The 19580-nt window shown below is 45.8% G+C and overlaps 1 protein-coding gene across 2 annotated transcripts in view; it reads left to right on the forward strand.

Annotated features, from left to right (window-relative positions):
- The window catches only part of MALT1 (MALT1 paracaspase), a 28726-nt gene that overhangs the window by 6333 nt on the left and 2813 nt on the right, over positions 1–19580 (forward strand). The window contains exons 5-13 of one of the 2 annotated variants that reach the window (XM_069880397.1): positions 1802–1980; positions 2495–2591; positions 4634–4660; positions 5740–5775; positions 7367–7570; positions 12783–12960; positions 14300–14374; positions 15147–15274; positions 17687–17836. In XM_069880397.1, coding sequence (XP_069736498.1) covers positions 1802–1980; positions 2495–2591; positions 4634–4660; positions 5740–5775; positions 7367–7570; positions 12783–12960; positions 14300–14374; positions 15147–15274; positions 17687–17836 — 1074 coding nt within the window. The remainder of the gene's footprint in view (positions 1–1801; positions 1981–2494; positions 2592–4633; positions 4661–5739; positions 5776–7366; positions 7571–12782; positions 12961–14299; positions 14375–15146; positions 15275–17686; positions 17837–19580) is intronic. The other variant, XM_069880398.1, reaches the window with a different exon arrangement.

The raw sequence follows: 19580 nt of genomic DNA on the forward strand, positions 1-19580 counted from the left end.
AGTGTTCTGGTTAAACTGGGTGGCGCTGACAGCACCATTTCTGCAGATGTTGGCTAGGTATGGAATCTGTTTCAGCTGCTGACTGCTTGTCTTTTCTTCTTTCCTGTTCCCTCGGTTGCTCTCTTTCCTCAGATATTCTTGTCCTCCCCTCCTTTCATTGCTTTCTGCTTAATGAGAGCTTGAGCCTTCTCCATTCTGTAAAAGCTGTCTTGTGAGCTCGTGATCTGCGAGGCAGCCGGACGCACTTCCAAAAGATGCTGTTCCGGGTTTGTTAGTGCATTCTGTGAGCGTGCATCAGCAGTGAGGGCCTGCGGTGGGATGGCAGGTAAGGAGCTGTGTGCGTCATTACATGTCGTGTGCCCTTTCACTGTCTGTAGCTGTTGCGTTCTTGGTCTTAAACACTAATCCTGTTACATCTGACTACAACAGCACCTCCTTTCCATCTCTTACTTCTATCTGTCTGCCCTAAAGGGAAATGAATTCTTTACGTTTTGTTAAAAGGTCCCAGTATCGAGTGGGGCATTGAGGGAGAAAGTTCAGTAACCAGATGAGTGAAAGGGAGTAGAGTTTATCTGGACACACACAAATCTTTCCTGTGATAGAAGATGCAGAACAGAAAGCTCTTTGGAAGAAAATACCCAATGCCATATGGAAGCTGACACAGCACATGGCAAGCCAGGGCGCCTCTATCTAAAATGCTATACAGCAATGGTCACAGAACAGAATACTTGCTCAGGCTTTTTACCAAATCTGCATTAAGAAATAGAGCTAGGACGCTGGTCAACACCCACTATAACTATGAAACACCTGTTCGTAAAACCTCTGAAACACAAGTTTATGGTGCGCCGAGCTCAAGCAGCAGTGCAGCAGAGACAGCTGTATCCCCGTCTCCCTTTATTTTCTGCGCAAAGGACAGTGTTGTCACACCCCAACTGTCAGTTGTGAATAGTTCTGACAAGGCCTGCCTACGTGCTCAGTCTGAAAGTGAAGACGAGTGCCCCTGCAGCTGGGCTGGGAGGTCCCTGGCGTGGCCGTCACCTGGGTCAGGGCCGGGAAGGCATGGCCTTCACCTGCTGCAGTCTATCCGTCACACTGCTCGGAACGCAGGGACCGGAAACCTCGTGCAGCACTTGTGTGTGACGTGGATATGTTGAAAAGGAATTTCAACACCATATTTCAATAAATGTTATCATTTATAGAAACACGCATTACATCAGCTGGGCAAGTCTTCAATGCATTCAGGGATTTCTGAATAGCTTTTATTCCCAAAGGTGTTTCTACATGGGGACGTGTCAGTGGCTGGTGTTTGTAAAGCATTTTTAGCTTGGGGTTTTTAGTATGTTTACCAAAAGATTTGAAGCTCAGTTTAGAACTAGAAGAATAGAGTTATGCTAAAACTACCTGATTTTAATGTTCAATTCTTAGTCCTACATGCACGCTTGCACACTTGGATCCTCAATCCATCCTCCAGCAGCCTCTATTCTTGCTCCTTCCTCCAGAGCCTTTGGAATCCTAAGGGCAGGAACAAACACTGCAAAGAAGGCTTTGTTTTTGTTTCTCGCTTCTGGGGTATATTTAACTTACTTGCTGTTGTACTTTTCAGCTGAACAGATGGAAATCAGTTGCTACACATTTTTACTCCTAAGGGACAAGTGACTTAATTTCATTGCTATTCAAACAGTCTGTAGTTACAGGAAGGTGCGACCGTACATTGTCAGTCCTTGCCAGTCTGTGCCATTAGGTTGTCTCACCTTTTCTATGATTTTTTTTTCCTTTCTTTTTCCTTTCTTTCTTTTTTAAGGGAGTTTAATGGGCTTGCCTGAAAAAAAGCTGTGCATTTGTATTCAGCCTCAGCCACAAAACCTGATGATGGGTGAAGCTTTGGTACTGGAGTGTGGAGCTGTTGGAAACCCAATTCCTCAGTACCAGTGGTTCAGAAACGGATTTCCCTTGGCAAATGGGAGCAAGAATGTCTACATGGTAAGTAACTTCAGAGAGCCAGCCTTGGGGGATGGATGTGTAACCAGCTTTAACTTGCCACAAAGAGCTCCCCTGTGGAAAAGAACTTCATAGCGTTGGATAACTTGTGGAAGTGCATGCTGTTCTGTTCCTCCCTTGCCCGTACTTTCCAAGGTTGTAGCTGTGGGGTGGAAGGCCACAGTATATTTTGAGGTGGGATGACATTGACATGGCAAAGATTAAGTAAAGGTGAAAGCTTCCCTTTCTGTCCTGCTCTGCAAAGCACCAATTTGTATGAGCCATTGCATTCAGTGCTTAATGTGTCTCAAGCCTGTGAGGCGGATTTGCTTTCCTTCTGCCATTTTTGAGCACCTTCCCAGAACACACGTATTGTTCAGCTTACTGAAGAACGACCTGTTGGATTTGTGCAGGCTCTGCTTTTGGTTTTCAGTCTTTCTTGGTTGTGAGCTTAAAATAAACTGATATGGATATTGTTTTGGGGTCTGGTGGGATGACTGTGGTGATGCATGTGTAGGTATCTCGTGTGGATGTGGAACATCAAGGGACATACTGGTGTCATGTATTCAATGACCAGGAAGATCAAGACAGCAAGAAGGTAGAAGTCATTATCGGTAAGGAGGTTTTTTTTCTTTATGTAGGTCAGTTTATTTATCCATTTCTTACCTATCATTAGAATTTAGGTTTGAAGCTTTTTGTATTAAGCCAAGCACGCAGCCTTCTGTGGTTTTAGTTTATAGCTGTGCTTGCCTGCAGCAGCTGGAATAGAGCTTTATCAGTTTACCGTGCTTTGGGTTTTTATGGTAACCAGGATAGAAGTGATTTTTGACATGGCTAGTGTGTACACGGCTTGTCAGCAGATTGCAAGCTGATTTCTTCCTGGTTTTTGACAACTAAAAACCAGTTTAACCCTTGTTGGTGGTATGAGCTGTGTTACACCGAGTCCTTCAGCAGTCAGGATGGGGGAGAGTATTCATAGTAAGCAGAATAAATGCATATTACACAGTTTGGTATGTATGCATGTATGTGCAGTAAATGCAAAAGGAGATCTGGGAATGCTACTGTATAATCCTTATAAAAATTGTTTTCCTATCATAAGAAATACCCTGGTTTAGTGCTTTCATGTTCTAGTAGCGATTACTATTCCGTATTGTGGTCAGTGCTGATTTATACCATTATAAAATGAGCCAGATCACAGAGCAGCTGGGAATTGTCTTCTGCTTTCTGTGCTAACTCTCGTAACTGAGAGCAACTGTCTTCCCGTTTTTCCCCCCTTAAAACACAAGGAAGGAAAGCTCTGGCAGTGGAGTGCACAGAAGGTAAAGTAAATCTTCAGTTGTGAATTCTTAAAGATCAGGGTGGTGGATTGCTGTGGTGCTGAAAAGCATGTGTGGGTCAAGAGTTTCCATCTGTCTTAAGACTGATGTGTGGTGCAGCATTTCTTCTGCATGTGCTTCTCTCTTCTTTGCCTTGATACCATAATCTAGAGCACACAGGATTACAAACCAGATGCCTCCTGCTGTGGCGTTCAAAGGTGTTGGGGTTTTGCACTGGTTTGTGTCCTGTACTTACAGCTTCTGGGGAAAAGTAAATATCTTGGAATTTCTTTGCCTGGGCTCAGGAGGCAACATCCTCACAAGAAAAGCTAAATGTGTACAGGAACCTGGGTGACCTTGAAGAGCCACATGGAGCTGGTTCCAGTGCCAGCTCTGTGTCCACAAGAGGTGTTCCCAGCAGCTTTATTAGGCTGATTTCTGTTCTCCTTTGCATCGCTGCAGTGGGGAGGAAGAGGTGTTTTGTGACCTTTTGTGTTGATCCCATGCCGTGATTACCAGGCATCTCAGAGTCTGTGATCCACATCAGAGGGGATCATACATGCCTGGCATCACCTCGGCCGCTCTGGTCCCCGCTACATGGACGTGTGAGCCTGCTGCTGTGGCCTGAGGGGTCTGCCTGGGGCCCGCTACGTGGAGCAGGCCTGCGCTGAGACCACTGCGGCTTGGAGAAATGATCTGTTTGGGGCCAGGCTGGATCGGGTTTGGAGCACCCTGATCCAGTGGGAGGTGTCTCTACCCATGGAACTGGATGGGCTTTGAGGTTCCTTCCGACCCAAACCATTCCATGAGTCTGTGACTTTTCTTCTCTATAGTTCTTGGTGTTCTCAGAATAATTAGGTGAAACCTGTGGTAGCTTAGGATATTTGAAATTTGTATCCAAAGCTTTGCTGAACACACGGGGCTTTACAAAGTAAGATTTCTTGCTCGGGATGTTGCTTTCTCAGCAGCCCTTCTAACATCCATTTCTCAGATGGGTCATTCTGATATCTCAGTCCTTATCCATTCAAGCTGCTTGCGTGCCTGTGGCATTGAGGCAGAGTATGTGTTTCTGCCTTTGTTCTGAGACCTGCTGGATTGGGATGCTGTCCCTAACAGAGCTTAGGGTAGCAATGTAGGGCTTTCTCTTCTCAGGTGGAATAAACACATGACAGGTTCGGTTTACAGAAATGTAAAGCCAAAAGCGTTTTAGAAAGGTAGTTTGTTTTCTAGTGTTCAGCTTCTATTAATTATGGCATGATGCCTGATTATATTTTTATTAATGAAAATGTATTTTTTGGTCCTTGTTTAAACTATGACTTTATTGGTGTGTTTCTTCACAGAAGACATGAGTGATCTTCAGAAGTCGGGTAAGTGATAAGTTTCGAAACACTAATTTCCCGTCTTCTTTCTGTGTTACAAATCACTGATGCCCAGCTGGGTTACAGTGTGCAGATTGTTATTTGGATGATTTTATAAGCGGGATTTAATAGTGGCAGATAACCATGCTCAGAGCAGCACAGCTTTCTGGTTCCAATGGATTAACTTGAATACAGTGAACAATAGGGTAGCTGTTACCTTTGAAAATCACACAGAGCTGCTCTTTCATACTGCATCTGCACTTTTATAGATACAGAAGGGATTCTCCTTTGCGTCCTTATCTGTGGCAGTTGCTGCTTTTTCAGATGATTGATGTGAAAAAGATGAGCGGTGTTTGGCTGTCACCATGATGTGTTGAACTGGTGTATGTGTTAAATTCATCTTGGAGTGAGCTAAGGTGACATGAAGCCCATTTGAGGTTAATTATAGAAACCTAGCTCTGGAGCAGTGCTCCATGGGGGGTTATCCCTGGTACTGTGTTCCCAAAATCCCAACGGCCATGTAATCTCCTGGGTTAGACATCAGAGAGATGTTTACCTTTGCCGAGACTTCATTTCAGTCACTGAAGCGGTTCTGTTGTGTACGTAACATGTTACGCAGGGGGCACCACCGTGGCACTTCCCATGCCCCTTCCTCTTGGTGCAACGTTGGCTCTGCCATCCCTCTGTGAAGCACAAACCCAAAGAACCTGCACCTACAGGTGGCCCTCCCTGTGAGCATCCCCAGCCTGGCGTGCCTGCACTCCTTGGATGGGGCTGAAATGCTGCTGTGCAGTATGGGAGGTTCAAAATCACACCGTAAGCACCTATCATCTCTTCATTTGTAGAGCTAGCTATTCATCCCCTACTAGGCTGTGTTTGCTGGAAGAGGGTGAAGGCAATGAGGTAAACAGTAGAACCACAACACCCCCAAGCCCCACCAAACCAGAAAAGAGTACTTTTCTTGTCTTAAACACATAACTTCATAGGTAGAGCAGTACCGATAGACTATGGCTGTGTGGAACGTGTGTTTGGACACCGGCAGCTGTGACTGTTGGTACTAATGATGTGCTCTTCTAATCTCTTTCAAGCAGACCCACAAGAACAATCACATCACAGACCTGTTGGTAAGTACTTCTGCAGCTGTCATGAATGTATGTGTTTCCTGCCTAGGAAAGAGAATTTGCTGCTTTAGGCAGTGACATGGATCAATAGCTGCGGGCAGGGAGACTCTAGTGTGGTTTTATCGCCCTTTAGAACGCTGGCATGCCCTTTCGGTAGCAAACTGTGGTGAGGGCACTGGTATTTTTAGTGACTCAGTGGAGCGCATGCTACCTCTCATCTGTTTCAGTTTACTGTTTCAAATGCCTCCGGTCACAGCCTCAGCAAGCGTGTTGCTCCATTGCTTTGAGTACCTCGGCAGTGGGAGATTGCGGTATTGGGATGTGATAAGAAGGGTTGGTGGTCATCTGCTGCAGGTGTGCTGTCCCTACAGAACCAGCTCTGCCTCTGCGCAGCATGTGGATGCAATGATCCCAAGCCAGAGCACATAAGATAGATGGATGGCGTTTGTGTGCTCTGAGGAATAGCTGTGGAGGTTTTTAATGGCATCCTTAGATGTACATGGCAGACCTGACTGTGGCCAGGCATGCTGTCTCAGCGATGCCAGGCCAGGTGGGAAAGCTGCTGGCCACGGACAAAATTATTCCCCTCTTTCAGGCTCATTGGTGTGAGAGGGAGCGCAGGTGCTCCTTGGTACTGTTCTATCTTCTCTAAATTAATTAGAAAGCTTGTACTTGTCAAAGTGAGTTTTGGTGACAGTATCCACTGTCGCTCAGCCCCTGATGTTTAAAGTAGTTGGCACCATTCAACACCTTGGAGGTTTTCCAGCTGCAGAAATGCTGAGAACCCCGTGCCTGAAGGAGATGAAGTGTCAGGCGTTGGGGCTGGGGGGTTCTTTGTGTAGGGCTGCTGACTCCAGAGCAGGTTTGGGGCACTCACACCATCTGGCTTAGCACCAGCACTGTGGGACAGCAATCCCTGCTGGAGGGGAGATGTCACAAACCCAGGAGGAAATGCCTGGCTCTGGAAAGCACCTTCTCTAACAGAGTGTTCAGTTTGGGGTAGAAATCAGGCCAGTGGCCTCTAAAGCATTCCCGTCCATGACTCTTCCCCTTTCAGTGCTGCTTGCTTGCTTATGAGAGAACCAATTCTGACTATTAAATCGGTGAATGTATCTCAGACTGAGCATAGTGGTAGATTTCTCTCTGGATTTTGTAGATTTCTTGATCTCTTTATAGTTGCTTTTAACCAGAGCAACAGTAAAAAGAAACCTTAAGAAACAGAAAAAGACTTTTTACTTCTGACCTGGAGAAGTTTCCACCTAAATGTTTGTTAATGTTTGCTTATTGAATTCCTTCTTGCATGGGGAATTGAGTAATTGTGCTTTCAGAAAATGAAGAAACAGGAGACAGCTGTACTGACTTGCTTTGTGATGGATTGTCCAGTCCGAGATGCGTCACCATGCAGATAGTTTGGCTGCTCCAGCTGCAGTGGTTTTCTGGTTTTTGGTTAAGAGAGTTGAGCTGTGTTGTTGCAACAGGATGGCATTTAAAATCATGTAAAATATTGTGCCTGAAGTGATATCGGATACAATTGTCACTTTCAAAGCAATGGGATATAACGTGCTGTGGTTTTTGTTTTCCTTTGTCTCTGCAGCAACAGACAAGGTGGCTCTGCTGATAGGAAACATGAGCTACTGGCACCACCCACAGCTCAAGGCCCCGATGGTGGATGTCTACGAACTCACCAATCTGCTCCGGCAGCTGGATTTCAAAGTGGTCTCTTTGCTGGATCTCACCGAGTCCGAGATGCGAAACGCAGTGGGTGAATTTCTTCTTCTTCTGGACAAAGGCGTATATGGTAAGAACATGGATGTAGGTCAGGTTTGTGATGTTTCAAGCACATACCCTCTGGTATTTACCTCTGCGAGCTCTTTGTGTGTGACAGCAAAACACACTTCATGGTGAGCAGGATGGATGTGGAATGGGAGTGTAACTCAAACACCCACCGGCACATCCTTTGCCTTTGGATAAAATGTTATTGCTTATTTATGCTTAGAACAGATTAAATGTTTGAAGTTCTTCCTTTAACCACTCCTAAAACCACAGTGCATTGATGTGTTTCTCTGCTACAAGCCGCTGCACGTGTAGAGCACGTTTGACAGCCTGCTCTGCAGAAGATGCTTGTTTGTCCTAAGAAGTCGTTAGCACTGTAAGAAGTTTGTTGTGTCGCTTGTGTCAGTGTGTTGTGGAAGGAAGCAAGTAGCAGAGTGTTTGATAACCGTGTCACTGCATATGTGAGGCTGCGTGTGGGCTTGGGCAGCCGTCCTTGCTGCTTGTAGGAGTCCTCATCAACACGTTCTTAATAAGCTTCTCTTCTGTTGGCCTCCTCCCTCCCCTGTGCCAGGGATTTATGGTTTGCCTGGGGCTGGCCCATCCCTTGGCTTCCTTTGGCTGCTGGGGAAGGGGGAAGCATCCCGAAGCATGCGTGAGACCCTGGGACCCCCTCTTTGCTGGCTGGCTGCAGAATGCTCTTCCCTCCTGGATTTCCATTCTTCTGGTGCTCTTTGGCAGAGGCTGCTGTGCTCGCTTGCTCCTTGCTCGCCAGCTTTGTAAGGAGCGCGTTCCCTGCCATGGCAGTCAGCGGCGCTGATACCAGATGTGCTGGGGGGCAGAGGGACACAGCAGCAGAGCGGATCTCTCATGATGATGTTAAACTGCGATGTGCAGTGCAGAAATAAGAGGAAAACACTGTGCTTTAGGGTTAGGCCGTAGCGCTCAACAGATGGGATGCAATCTTGTTTTGTCCTCTTCTTTTTTGCCAAGTTTTAAGGTTAAGTAGAAATTCTCACTTTGTTATTGGTTCCTTTCAGTTATTGCAATATTGGCCTGGCAAGCAAAGTTTTTCATGATGTCCTTGACAGGTTGTAACAAAGTTCTGCAAACCTGGGTTTCTACTTCAAATCGCAAAGAAGCTTGTTTATGTAAAACGAAAATGTAGTTCTCATTATGTCTGTGCACTTTAAAGGAGTAAAATGGAGAGGAATTTGCATTATCCTTTCCAGAATAAACCTCGCATAAGGAAAGGCGTTAACAGAAACTGATGAGCTGTAGGCTGCGGGTTCTGACCTTCCACAGTTGTTGATAACGAAGGCCTTTCCCTGAGCTGAATGCCAGGACTACTGCTCTTTTTCCACAGCCCTGTGTAAGGGCTGATACAGAGTGTGAAATGTGTTTTCCCTGTGTGTCTTAGCACATGAGATGGAAAGCTTAGTAGTGGTGATGCTGTCAAAGCAGGCAGCAGCCCTCTTTTTTCTTTTCCTTTTCTTAAACTCTTCAGACTCAACACTCTGCAAAAACCCAAGGCTTCTGACTTGCAGCATCATTTAATAACTGTGCTGCAGCATCTCATCAGCATTGGTTGCAGTTACAGGTGGACACATTAAGCACAGGACACATACTAGGTGTGTGTTTAGCACATTTCTCTAAGTTTTTGTTACCTGAGTCACACGTCCATTTCTGAGCTACCTGTAATAGATTATCAATACTGATGTTAAGCTCCTCTCCATGTACTGCAGAGGAGGTGCCTTCAGCCAGGGTAACGACTGACCGATTGGGTCTGGTGTGCATTGCTGGTATCCATCTGCATCGATTCTTAGACAATTCCTCATCCATTGGGATCCCTTGGCTTGCTTAATCTCAATTTGAGGGATGAAGCACAGGACAGAGCTGGTGGCTGTGCCAGCTGGGGGAGGGCACGGTGGGATTGATGCACAGAGTGAAAACCTTCGTGTCTTATGTGGAAAAAGGCCTAGAATGACCTGGCTTGGAGCATAAGGAAAGTTCTGTGGGAGTCGCAGAGTTTACTGTTGCTTGCCACTTTGCATCATTTTTCTAATAGCTATGTTTGCATAAATGACCCCAGCAATGACTTAGAACACAGACCACAAAGTTCGGCAAGCTGTCCCATTTAAATGGCAAGATTCCCATTGTGAACAGCCATGCCAGAAAACATGATTTTATTCTGTTTTGGAACACAGGGTCAAGTTGTGTCTTAGTACGGCTTTTTACTGGCGTGTCACCTGATGTCTGGGCAGAACTGGCACTTGGGCATTTATGTCAGAACCCAAACGCGCATGCCACGAACCCAAACTATGGCAGCAAAGTTCAGGAGGCTTTCTGATTGCAGCTTTCTTTGTTTTTTTCCCTGGGAAATAGCTTAGACACTGGAGTGAGCTTTTGGATTCTTTCACTTTCTCTTTTTTTTCCATAATCATTGACATGAATTTAGAAAATAAAGTACTGAAAGGCTTTTCTTACCAGCACCATACGGAAGCTCTCATAAGGTGTAGTTTTGCAGTTGCATTTGTCCAGACAGTGTTTCTGAAAGGCAAGCAGAGCATTCTTTCAGTAGCGTTTGGCAATAACTGCTTCAGTTTAAACCATCACTTTGTTCATTCTGGATAGTGGCTGTTAATGGCTTAAAGCATATAAAAAGTGCTGTCAGTGCACAAATAGGTAATGATTTATTGCATTTTAGTGGGCACAGCTCCAAACAGAAGAGGCACAGAGACACAGCCTTTGTTACACATACTCACGATGCCTGATATGACATTGTGTAATCCGTGCTTACTGCCAGGAAAGTGGCATTTCGGATACCATTCCTTAAAAGCAGGAGTAGTAAACAACTTTGAGAGAGAGAGGCAGATCTCTCTTAAATGCTGACCTGAGTGAGGAACCTTAGCCTACTTAATGTGGTTGTGTCAGTGTCTAATGAGGCGCTCCAGACATGTTTGTGCTGCTCACGCTGGATATGCAGAGATTTATTTCTGACCTTGAGCTCAGCATGTTAACCATTGCAGGTGCTCCCTAAGCAAGTGCAGTACAGCCATCTGCCCAGGGCAGAAATAAACGGAGCTGTTGTGGTTGAGATATCGCTACACGTTGAGGAAATAACCTCATAAACGATACGGTGCACTGAAGAGAATTGTACCCTTCAGTCAGTCTAATTCCTTATCTGATGTACACTCAGGTATACATCATATCTAATATAACCTTGATTTCTGTCCAGATCCAGACCTGGTGAAATCAAAACTTTCCTTTTAACCTAGGACCTGACATGGAGTCATGTGCTTGGCACTTAACTTCATTTTTAACTCTCTTGGAACTAAGTAACCACTGGGATCTTGCATGCAGCCCAGTAGTAACTTTATTTGTTCAGGGTTTTAATCATGCACTTGAAATCCTATGCCTTTCAGAAACCTGACTTTAACTGAATAAAGCTGTTGCCGTTTCTGAGGTTCTGGCAGGTGTATAAGCCATTCAGCTCTTCGCTGAAGGGACCCCTTGCGAACAGAGTTCACTGTCTGCACTTGCTGCCTGCTTGTCATGGCTCTGGATTGAGCGCTGCTTATTGAGTGGAGCAGTTTGCAAGGGCTTGGCATGGTTGTTCATGATGGGAGAGCTTACACGGAGGAGGGAACCGAAGGGCTGTAGGTACACCTTGGTATTCCTTAACAAAAAGCACAGGGCTGTGTGAGAGAAGTGTTTCCATTTGCTGTAGCTGTCTGTAAGGAAAAGGTAAAACCATCTGCCGTACATGCCTGATCCAAATGTAGGGCAATTTGTTACATTAGGGTAAGGCTTGGTTTAGTTTTGCTGAATGTTTGAGTTCTGCAGTGACAGAAATGTCACAGCTGGTTTCAGTAAGAGTGATGGCATAAGAGGACCGTACATCCAGTCAGCATGGATGGTCATGTCTCTGTTGGCTTCTGCCAGCTACTGCACTGCGTACCGGTCAAAGAGCCCCGTAGACTGCTTTGTGTAGGTAAATAATAATCCTGACTGGAAGATGGAACTGCCACAGAGAAGCAACACTGGCCCTGGGGAGAGACAGCAGAGAAACTGCTGCATTTTATGGCCATGGAGGTTATCAGTGCTCAGATCGTCTGATCTTACTGCAAGCTGATACGACTTCAGTATTGGACAGTTTTATTCATCTCAGTAAAATCTAAGCCTGAGGTTGCAGTTCCCCTTTTCAGGGTTAAAAGCTTCTTTTAATTTCATGATATATTTTCTTCACCATGCACAACTATTGCGTGTTTTATTGATGATTTTAGATCCTTAGATGTTGTAGGCTGTTGTGTGTTGGCACAAGGAGAGTGACTGTAGGATAATTGTTTGTCTAGGTAAGCATGCAGTGAATTTGTTTGAGCAGGCCCTTGGGAGTCATGAGTCTGTAACTGGGGAGAGATGCAGATGTGGTCAACTAACAATGAGTTATTGGTAGTTTGCAAATGGGAACATACTCTGTAGTCCCACCAAACATGATCACAGATCACATTTTTTCCTTCTAAATGTAAAAATATTTCTTATCCCTCCCTATAACAAAGACATAACCGAGTGATGAGACTGTACAGAGGGAACAGCAAAGCTGGGAACTTGCAAAGTGCTCTCATAGGGCAAGCAAGGATTTCTCTGATTATTTCTTAGTTACAGTACTTTTAACAATTGCCAGTGTTCAGTGGTAAGTAAAAAGCCATTAAAGGGGAATAATTTTAAAGATGACAGCATCTCATTTAAAACCAAGTCCATCCAAACAGTTCTGCATTATTGTTTTCTGTCTATAAAATCTGCCCAGGTTCACTGTGACCCAGAGCTTTAACTGCGTATGGAGCTGATGTTTTACAGTTGGCACATTTCCTTGTTCATGTCTGTGTTGTGTCACACACAGGTAGTTCTGTTAGCAGTCAGAACTCTACTGGAGGCATTCTAGGAGCACTTGACTGTGTGTGTTTGCAAATATCCAGTTGATTCTATGGAGTGATTGGGTTTTAGTTTGCTGTGTCTGTGTGTTGTGGAGTTGATGTTACGGTGGTTCCCACTCCCCTTCCTGTGCTAACAAAGGCACATTGATATAAAACCCTGCTCAGAGTGGCTGGAATGATCCTGATCTCCTGCAGACATTTAGTGTGGATGTCGTGCCTGTGGGTTTTGGCCATGCTAAGATTTACAGAAATGTCCAGATATTCTCCTGAGCTTTGTTTCCATTCACATCGGTTTTGAACCCACAGGTCTGTTGTACTATGCTGGCCATGGCTATGAAAACTATGGAAACAGTTTCATGGTTCCTGTTGATGCTCCAAATCCGTACCGGTCTGCAAACTGCCTGTGTGTGCAGAACATCCTCAAACTCATGCAGGAAAAAGAGACCGGACTTAACGTCTTCCTTCTGGATATGTGTCGGAAAAGGTATCCTCTTGCAGTTCATGAATAGAGAGCTGCCCTTAGATGCATGAGGGGTGTGTTTGAGGGAGAGGGTACAACAACTGTGGTTTGGGGAACCAGCTGTGCGGTTCTGTTTATTCACTGCAGCCACAGCTTAAAACTGAACCTGGTTTAGAAATGAGCAGATAAAACTGAGCAGGCATTGTGTGGGAACAGCAAGGGAACAGCTGGGCTTCATGCTGGGGAGGGATCTGTTGCCTGGGCTGAGAGCTCGCTGTACAGGAAAGGTCCTGGGTCTGAGAATTCACAGCCGGCACCCCAGTGTGTTTAAAGTAGGAGTCATTCACAGACTTACTTTGCCTTTGCCCTTGATGAAAATGTGAAGCTGGTGATCAGACTTTCTGTTTCTGCTGGTAAATACTTGCCTCTTGATTGGAGTGGCATTCATTTCCTCTTTTGTTTTTGTTTAGAGGTTATTAAGCATCAAGTTTATTAGATAAAAGGGAAAACAGACATCTTAAGAAAAAAGACCCTTTCCCCTTGCATCAGTAACAGCCTTCTTGGTTGCAGGGAGAGGGAGAATCCACATGCCCCAAGGCATGTTAATTTGGCATCAGGACTCAAGTGAAGTGCTTATTTTAGAACTCCTCAGAGGCATGGATTTTGTAGACTGCTCTTATGCTGAGGATGCTGTATCTTAATTTAGAGCTTAAAAATCAACTGCTTTATCAGATTTTTCTGAACAGAGTGCTGTTTTCTTTCCATGTTTAGACTACTGTGCCTGATTAAACTTGCCCTTGCAATCAGCTCTGCAGTCAGCACTTCTGAAAGCCGGTCCCTGAGGAATGTTTCATAAGAGAAAATCACTGGTGCCTCAGTGTTTGCAGATCCTCTGAATTCCCTGCTAATGAAATGCCCATGACCCAATCCCACTTCACAAACTGCTGCCAGATTGCAAATGCTGCATAAGCCTTGTGTTAGTTCTGCAGAGACCATGTTTTGGGGAAACAAAAACCCAAATAACATTCATGCAGTTGGTGTTGTGACCTAAACTAGCTCATTATCAGAAACCGTGGCTGAAGCAACTGCAGCCACACTCTGTTGGTTAACAGTGCGTGCCCCGCTCTGGGTAACGCGTGGTACCTGACTGTGTCCTCAGATTGTCTGAATGAAGAGTGTTGATGCTGGTTATTGTCCTTGAGCAGTCAGGAGTCATTCAGAATTGTAGGACAGGGACACCTACTGCTTCTGAACTGTGCAATTCCAGTATTTTAGGAACAACTTTAGGTACAACTTTAAAAAAACCAAAAATTATCACCATAAATCATTATTTTACTTTTTTATGCTTATCCATTCGTTGCAGAAATGAATACGATGACACAATTCTCATCCTAGATGCTCTGAAGGTTACAGCCAACATTGTTTTTGGATATGCAACGTAAGGAAGTTTGTCTTTTTCTCCTGCTGTGTCACAGTGGATTTGCAGCCAGAAGTGCCCACTGACTTCTGGTGCTAAAGGACCAGTCATTTGTAGAATCATAGAATGGTTTGAGTTGGAAGGGACTTAAAAGATCATCCAGTTCCGATATCCATGTCTGTGTCCTCCACTTGGTTCTTTGAGTCGTTCCACAGTCTGACTATTGAAATGCCTTTGTAATGATGCCCAGTGTTAAACTTTCCCGTGCAGGTGGAGGGTGACTCTAGCGAGAGAAGTGCGTTCAGCAAGCCTGAAACTGCCAGGCAGTGTTCTCAATCTTTTTTTAATGGTTACTCGCAGGAATGCTTTACTTTAAGATACGTATTATTTATTAGAGATGGAATAATACAGGGAAGGAAAAAAGCAGATGTTTCCCTCAGAGCCTTAGAGTTCTGTTTCTTGGTGCGGATGGGGCAGGGCAGTTGTGTCCTGGGTGTTCCCAGTGGTGCTCTCTGCACCTTGTGCTTGGATAGAAGGCCAAGTACTGCAGGGCAGTTGATGAACTATAACCTGTGTGCAGTAAGTGAAAGTCCCCTGGAATTGAAATCTTCCCAGGATGAGTTGCCCACAGAGGAACGGGAAGAGCGTGCTGGCCTTAGACAGGCTGGCTTTCAAATCGCAAGGTTTCCTTCCCCCATTCCCAACATAACTTTACTCCCTTTGTCCTTACGCTGATCTCAGTCATGCGGGCATATCGGCGGTTTTCCCTTGCCTGATGTCAGTGATCTCACAGGTGCCAAGGAGCAGAAGCTTTTGAGATTCAGCAGTCGGGGCTGGCCAACGGGATCTTCATGAAGTTCCTGAAGGATCGTTTGTTAGAGGACAAGAAGATCACCGTGCTGCTCGATGAGGTTGCAGAAGGTGAGCTCCCACGTGCCGCACTAACAGTCTTCTCAGCCTGCGTTGCTAAAATGCTACTTCAGGCTCCTTCTTGTCATTTAGTCAAAATAGCAGCTTTTGTCAAGAAGCAGGTGCCACTGGGCAGCACATCAGCAGAAGTATGGTATTATAAAGGGATCTGAGCTGCGGTACTAGTGATCGATTTTATACTCTCCTTTGTGGCGAGCCTTGTTTGTTCCAAGTGTCTTTCTGCATGGCACTTTGAATTGTCCGTCCACAAAGATCACTCCTGTCCTGTGGTATCAGCTGCCAGAGGCAGTCCAGTCACTTCCACCTTGGTTTAAACAATTAACTGAGTCCTGCCTCCCTCGGGGAGTGCTGTGTTGAGGATAATTATTTGCTCTCTATCAAAGGGTGTAAGTGCACTATAAAAGACAATCCACCATTTTAATATGCCTGGCTCATTAATTGTCTTTATAATTAATGGGAAAGGTGCGAAAGGGAAAACTGTTGAGGGAGAATGTGTTGGTTCTGTGCAAACATTTGCTTGGAACACAGATCTGGCCGGTAACAAAGAGCCATCTGGGTGAGACTGGTGTTTGTAGGTGATTTGCCAAGTCCAGCCAAGTGCCGCTGTGGTTTCCTGATGTGTACTTGGTGCGACTAAAGGTGTCGGGATTTTGCCTGGTCTGCCTGTTGACAGGGATCCAAAAAGCAGAAAAAATCCACAAAAAAATTCTAAACACAGAGTAAAGTTCTGCTGTCATCGGGTCAGACTGTTGGAAATGGAGACAGGATTGAACTGACAGAGCTTCTGCCAGTGCTCTGCTGAAGAAAGGGGAGAGATTGCTGGTTTCCAGCTGAAACATAAGCATGGAATTTATGTCACATTGGTGGCAATAGGAGTCCAGTTTCCCCCAGGATGTAAATGGAAATGTGATGGCTCTTGGCTACTGTCTGCTTGTTTGTCTGCTAGATATTCTTCGACTTTTTGCTTGCAGTTGGTGAGCTGTGTGACCAGATCCCATCAAACAATCCTGCCATTCTGCATTTTCAGCTTTATCTGTTAAACTGTTCATGAAGCTAAATGGAATCTCAGGAGATCTCAGGATTATCCTGAGAAAATCGGATCTGTAGGTGGTGAAACTAAAAGAATGATTCTACAGCCAAGGGAAGAAGTTGAGGTTTTGGGGTTTTTTTTTGATGCTTCTTCTCATGCTGTTACTGCTCCTGTCTGAGCAGAGTCTGGCTGTGTCCGTGTCACTTTCCCTCTTCAAACATTTATATGTATTGATAGGCCCCCTGAACCATGTTCTCTCTGGTCTGAACAGTCTTGGCCCTCTCAGCATCTCCTCATACGAATGCTGCTCCAGTTCACTCATGCTTCCAGGTTCTAGGTCCTGAGAGGCGCTCCAGGCCCATCATCTCTGTGACCCTTCACTCTCCCCAGTATCTCCATGCCACTCTTGCACTGGGGAGCCAAGCGCTGGACCCAGCACTCCAGGTGTGCACAGAGAAGAGGGATCACCTGGCTGCTGGCTGCCTTTCTACAAGAGCGCACTGCTGGCTCACGGTCAGCGTGGTGTCCACCAGGTCCCCAGGATCTGTCTGCAGGGCTGCTTTCCAGCAAGTCCATCCCATTCCTTTCCTGATGCAGGGGTTTGTTCCAATCTGGGCACGGAGTTCTGTGTTTCCCATTGCTGAGCTTCACAAGATTCCTTTCTGCCCAGTGCTATGGCCTATCCAGGTCCCTCTGCGTGGCAGCACAACCCACTGGTGCATCAGCCAGGTTTTAATCATCTGCCCGCTTGCTGAGAGTGCGCTCTGCCCTGTCACCCAGGTCATTAGCGATGATGTTAAATCAACACCACTGACCACTTTATGAGCTCCTAAAATACTCCACTTGCCTCTAGTTCCTTAGAAATCCCCACCGGTGGTATTGCTCACATTCTTGACAGGAACCACTTTAATCAGGACCTTACTGAGTCAGAGCTGTGGTGTTGTCTGGACGGGTTCTGAAAGGTGTGAGCCTGTTGGCTGGGGCACCTGCAAAGACCTGGGGATTCTCCTCGAGGCTTTGGGATATTGTCCTAGCCTGCAGCGAATGAAGAGTTGAGCAATGAATACTTTTGAAACTACAGGGTTTTATGGACGTGGTCTTGATTGCAGCAGCGCTAATTTTGAAAGGAACTGTGCATCTTGTTTTTAGAATCATAGAATGGTTTGGAAGGGACCTTAAAGATCATCTAATTCCACCCCCTGCCATGGGCAGGGACACCTCCTGCTGGATCAGGTTACTCCAAGCCCCATCCAGCCTGGCCATAAACACCTTCAGGGATGGGGCAGCCACCACTGCTCTGGACAACCTGGGCCAGGGCCTCCCCACTCTCATTGTGAAGAATTTCTTCCTAATGTCTCATCTAAATCTTTTAGATATGGGCAAGTGTCACCTGACCAAAGGGAAGCAAGCCTTGGAGATCCGCAGCAGTTTGTCTGAGAAGAGGGCACTGACTGATCCCATCCAACAGACGGCGTCCTCTGCAGAGTCCCTGGCACGGAACCTGCAGTGGGCCAAGGCTCACGGTACAGTACAGATCCTGATAGTTGATCCTACATGCACAGTGGGAGGAACAGGGGGATGTGCTTCCTTAATAACCTCCTGTCTGTGGGTGGTGGCACTGAGTGGAAATGGAAGAACTTCCAGTTAGTGTTGGAATTTTCATTAGTACATTCAGATCCTGGAAATTCCTGTGTGGGAGTTCCCTCTCCAGGAGGCTGTACTGAAGAAGGTGATGTGTGGAATTCATCCCGAGTAAGCAGTTTTAAGATCACTCAGACACTGCAGGGGAGACTTGTGTGGTGTCTGGGATAATCCCCAGTGCTCTGCCTGTGCCTGCAGTGTCGGTCTGTGTCTGACTGTGACACTTCTAACACGCAGTTAATCTCATTCTGAAGTCTTTCTGTTCACCTAAAGCACATGATGAAAAGGAGTTTTCAGTGCGTACAGCTCTGAGATCTAAAGTAAGAGCAAGACCAGTTCCAGCCTTTCTGGACTGCTTTTAGGAAGGGCAGTGGGCTTTAAGACCATTTTATCCTTTTCACCTAACTCTGTTGGAGTACTCTTCAAAATGTCTTTGACAGATGGGGCTGAGGGCAGGCGGCGTGTATTTTGAAGACAGCTGGTGACAAGGGCAGGGCCTTTCACAGCTGATGATTTTTGTGTGGGATCAAGTCCTTGATTCTTGTCTGTTAAATAATGGCACACAAACCAAAAATTAGAAAGACACCATGTTCTCTTGTGGTTCATTGGTTTTAAGCCATGCATAGAATTTGGAATTTGGGAAGAGAATAACCTTTATGCTTGTGTAAAGGCATGTCTGTGGTGATGGTAAATCATCCACTCTAAGCAGGGGTGAAAAACTCGGTACACAGCAAATACCCAGGGCAGGGGAGTGGAACTGGATGGGCTTTAAGGTCCCTTCCAATCCAAACGATTGTATGAACCCAGATGGACACAAAACAACGTCTTTGAACCTTGAGCACTTTCAGATGTGTTCCTATGGGCTGGGAAAGGACCACAATGCAAAGCCTGCAAGCTGGGCTTTGTGGGTGTGTACATAGGCTGTGAAAGGAAAAAAATGAACCCAAAACCTTTGTGCTGTCAAATGCAAAGGTTCTTTGATATGATAGGTGTACGTATGGGTATAACGCTATAGCTCTGTCTCGTGTTGTTGGATATAGAACCATAGAATCTTTAAGGGTGGAAAAACCCTCTAAGCTCATCCAGCCCAACCCCACTGTGCCTGCTAAACCCTGTCCCCAAGTACACAGCCACAAGGTTTGAACCCCTCCAGGGTTGGGGACTCCACGACTGCCCTGGGCAGCCTCTGCCAGGGCTTGACAGCCTTTCAGTAAAGGAATATTTCCTAATACGCAAATTAAACTTGCCCTGGCACAACCTGAGGCCGTTTTCTCTCATCCTATCGCTTGTCACTAGCAAGAAGAATATATACCACAGCAGCCCTGCTCGTTTGAGAACAGGCACGCACACCAATTCTGAGCTCAGTAGCTGTATTGCAGTCACAGTGAGCGCTGCCTTGCGAGCTGCACAGCAGTGGGAGAGGAGCCTGTGCCGCAGAAGCTGGGCCAGTGCTCTGGCAGCATCTGCCCATTACCATGTGGTATCAGCTTCTGACCTGGTTTGTTCAGTCTAAACACGGCAGCAATAGGAAAGAGAGGGCAGGAGGAAGTCTGCATCTTCTAAATCTTCTGAATTTAGAAACAAAACTGACAAACAGAGAATGCCTGTGCTCAGTGTTGTTTGGAG

The sequence above is a fragment of the Phaenicophaeus curvirostris genome, chromosome Z (genome assembly GCF_032191515.1).
Source record: "Phaenicophaeus curvirostris isolate KB17595 chromosome Z, BPBGC_Pcur_1.0, whole genome shotgun sequence".
Classification (NCBI taxonomy): Eukaryota; Metazoa; Chordata; class Aves; order Cuculiformes; family Cuculidae; genus Phaenicophaeus; species Phaenicophaeus curvirostris.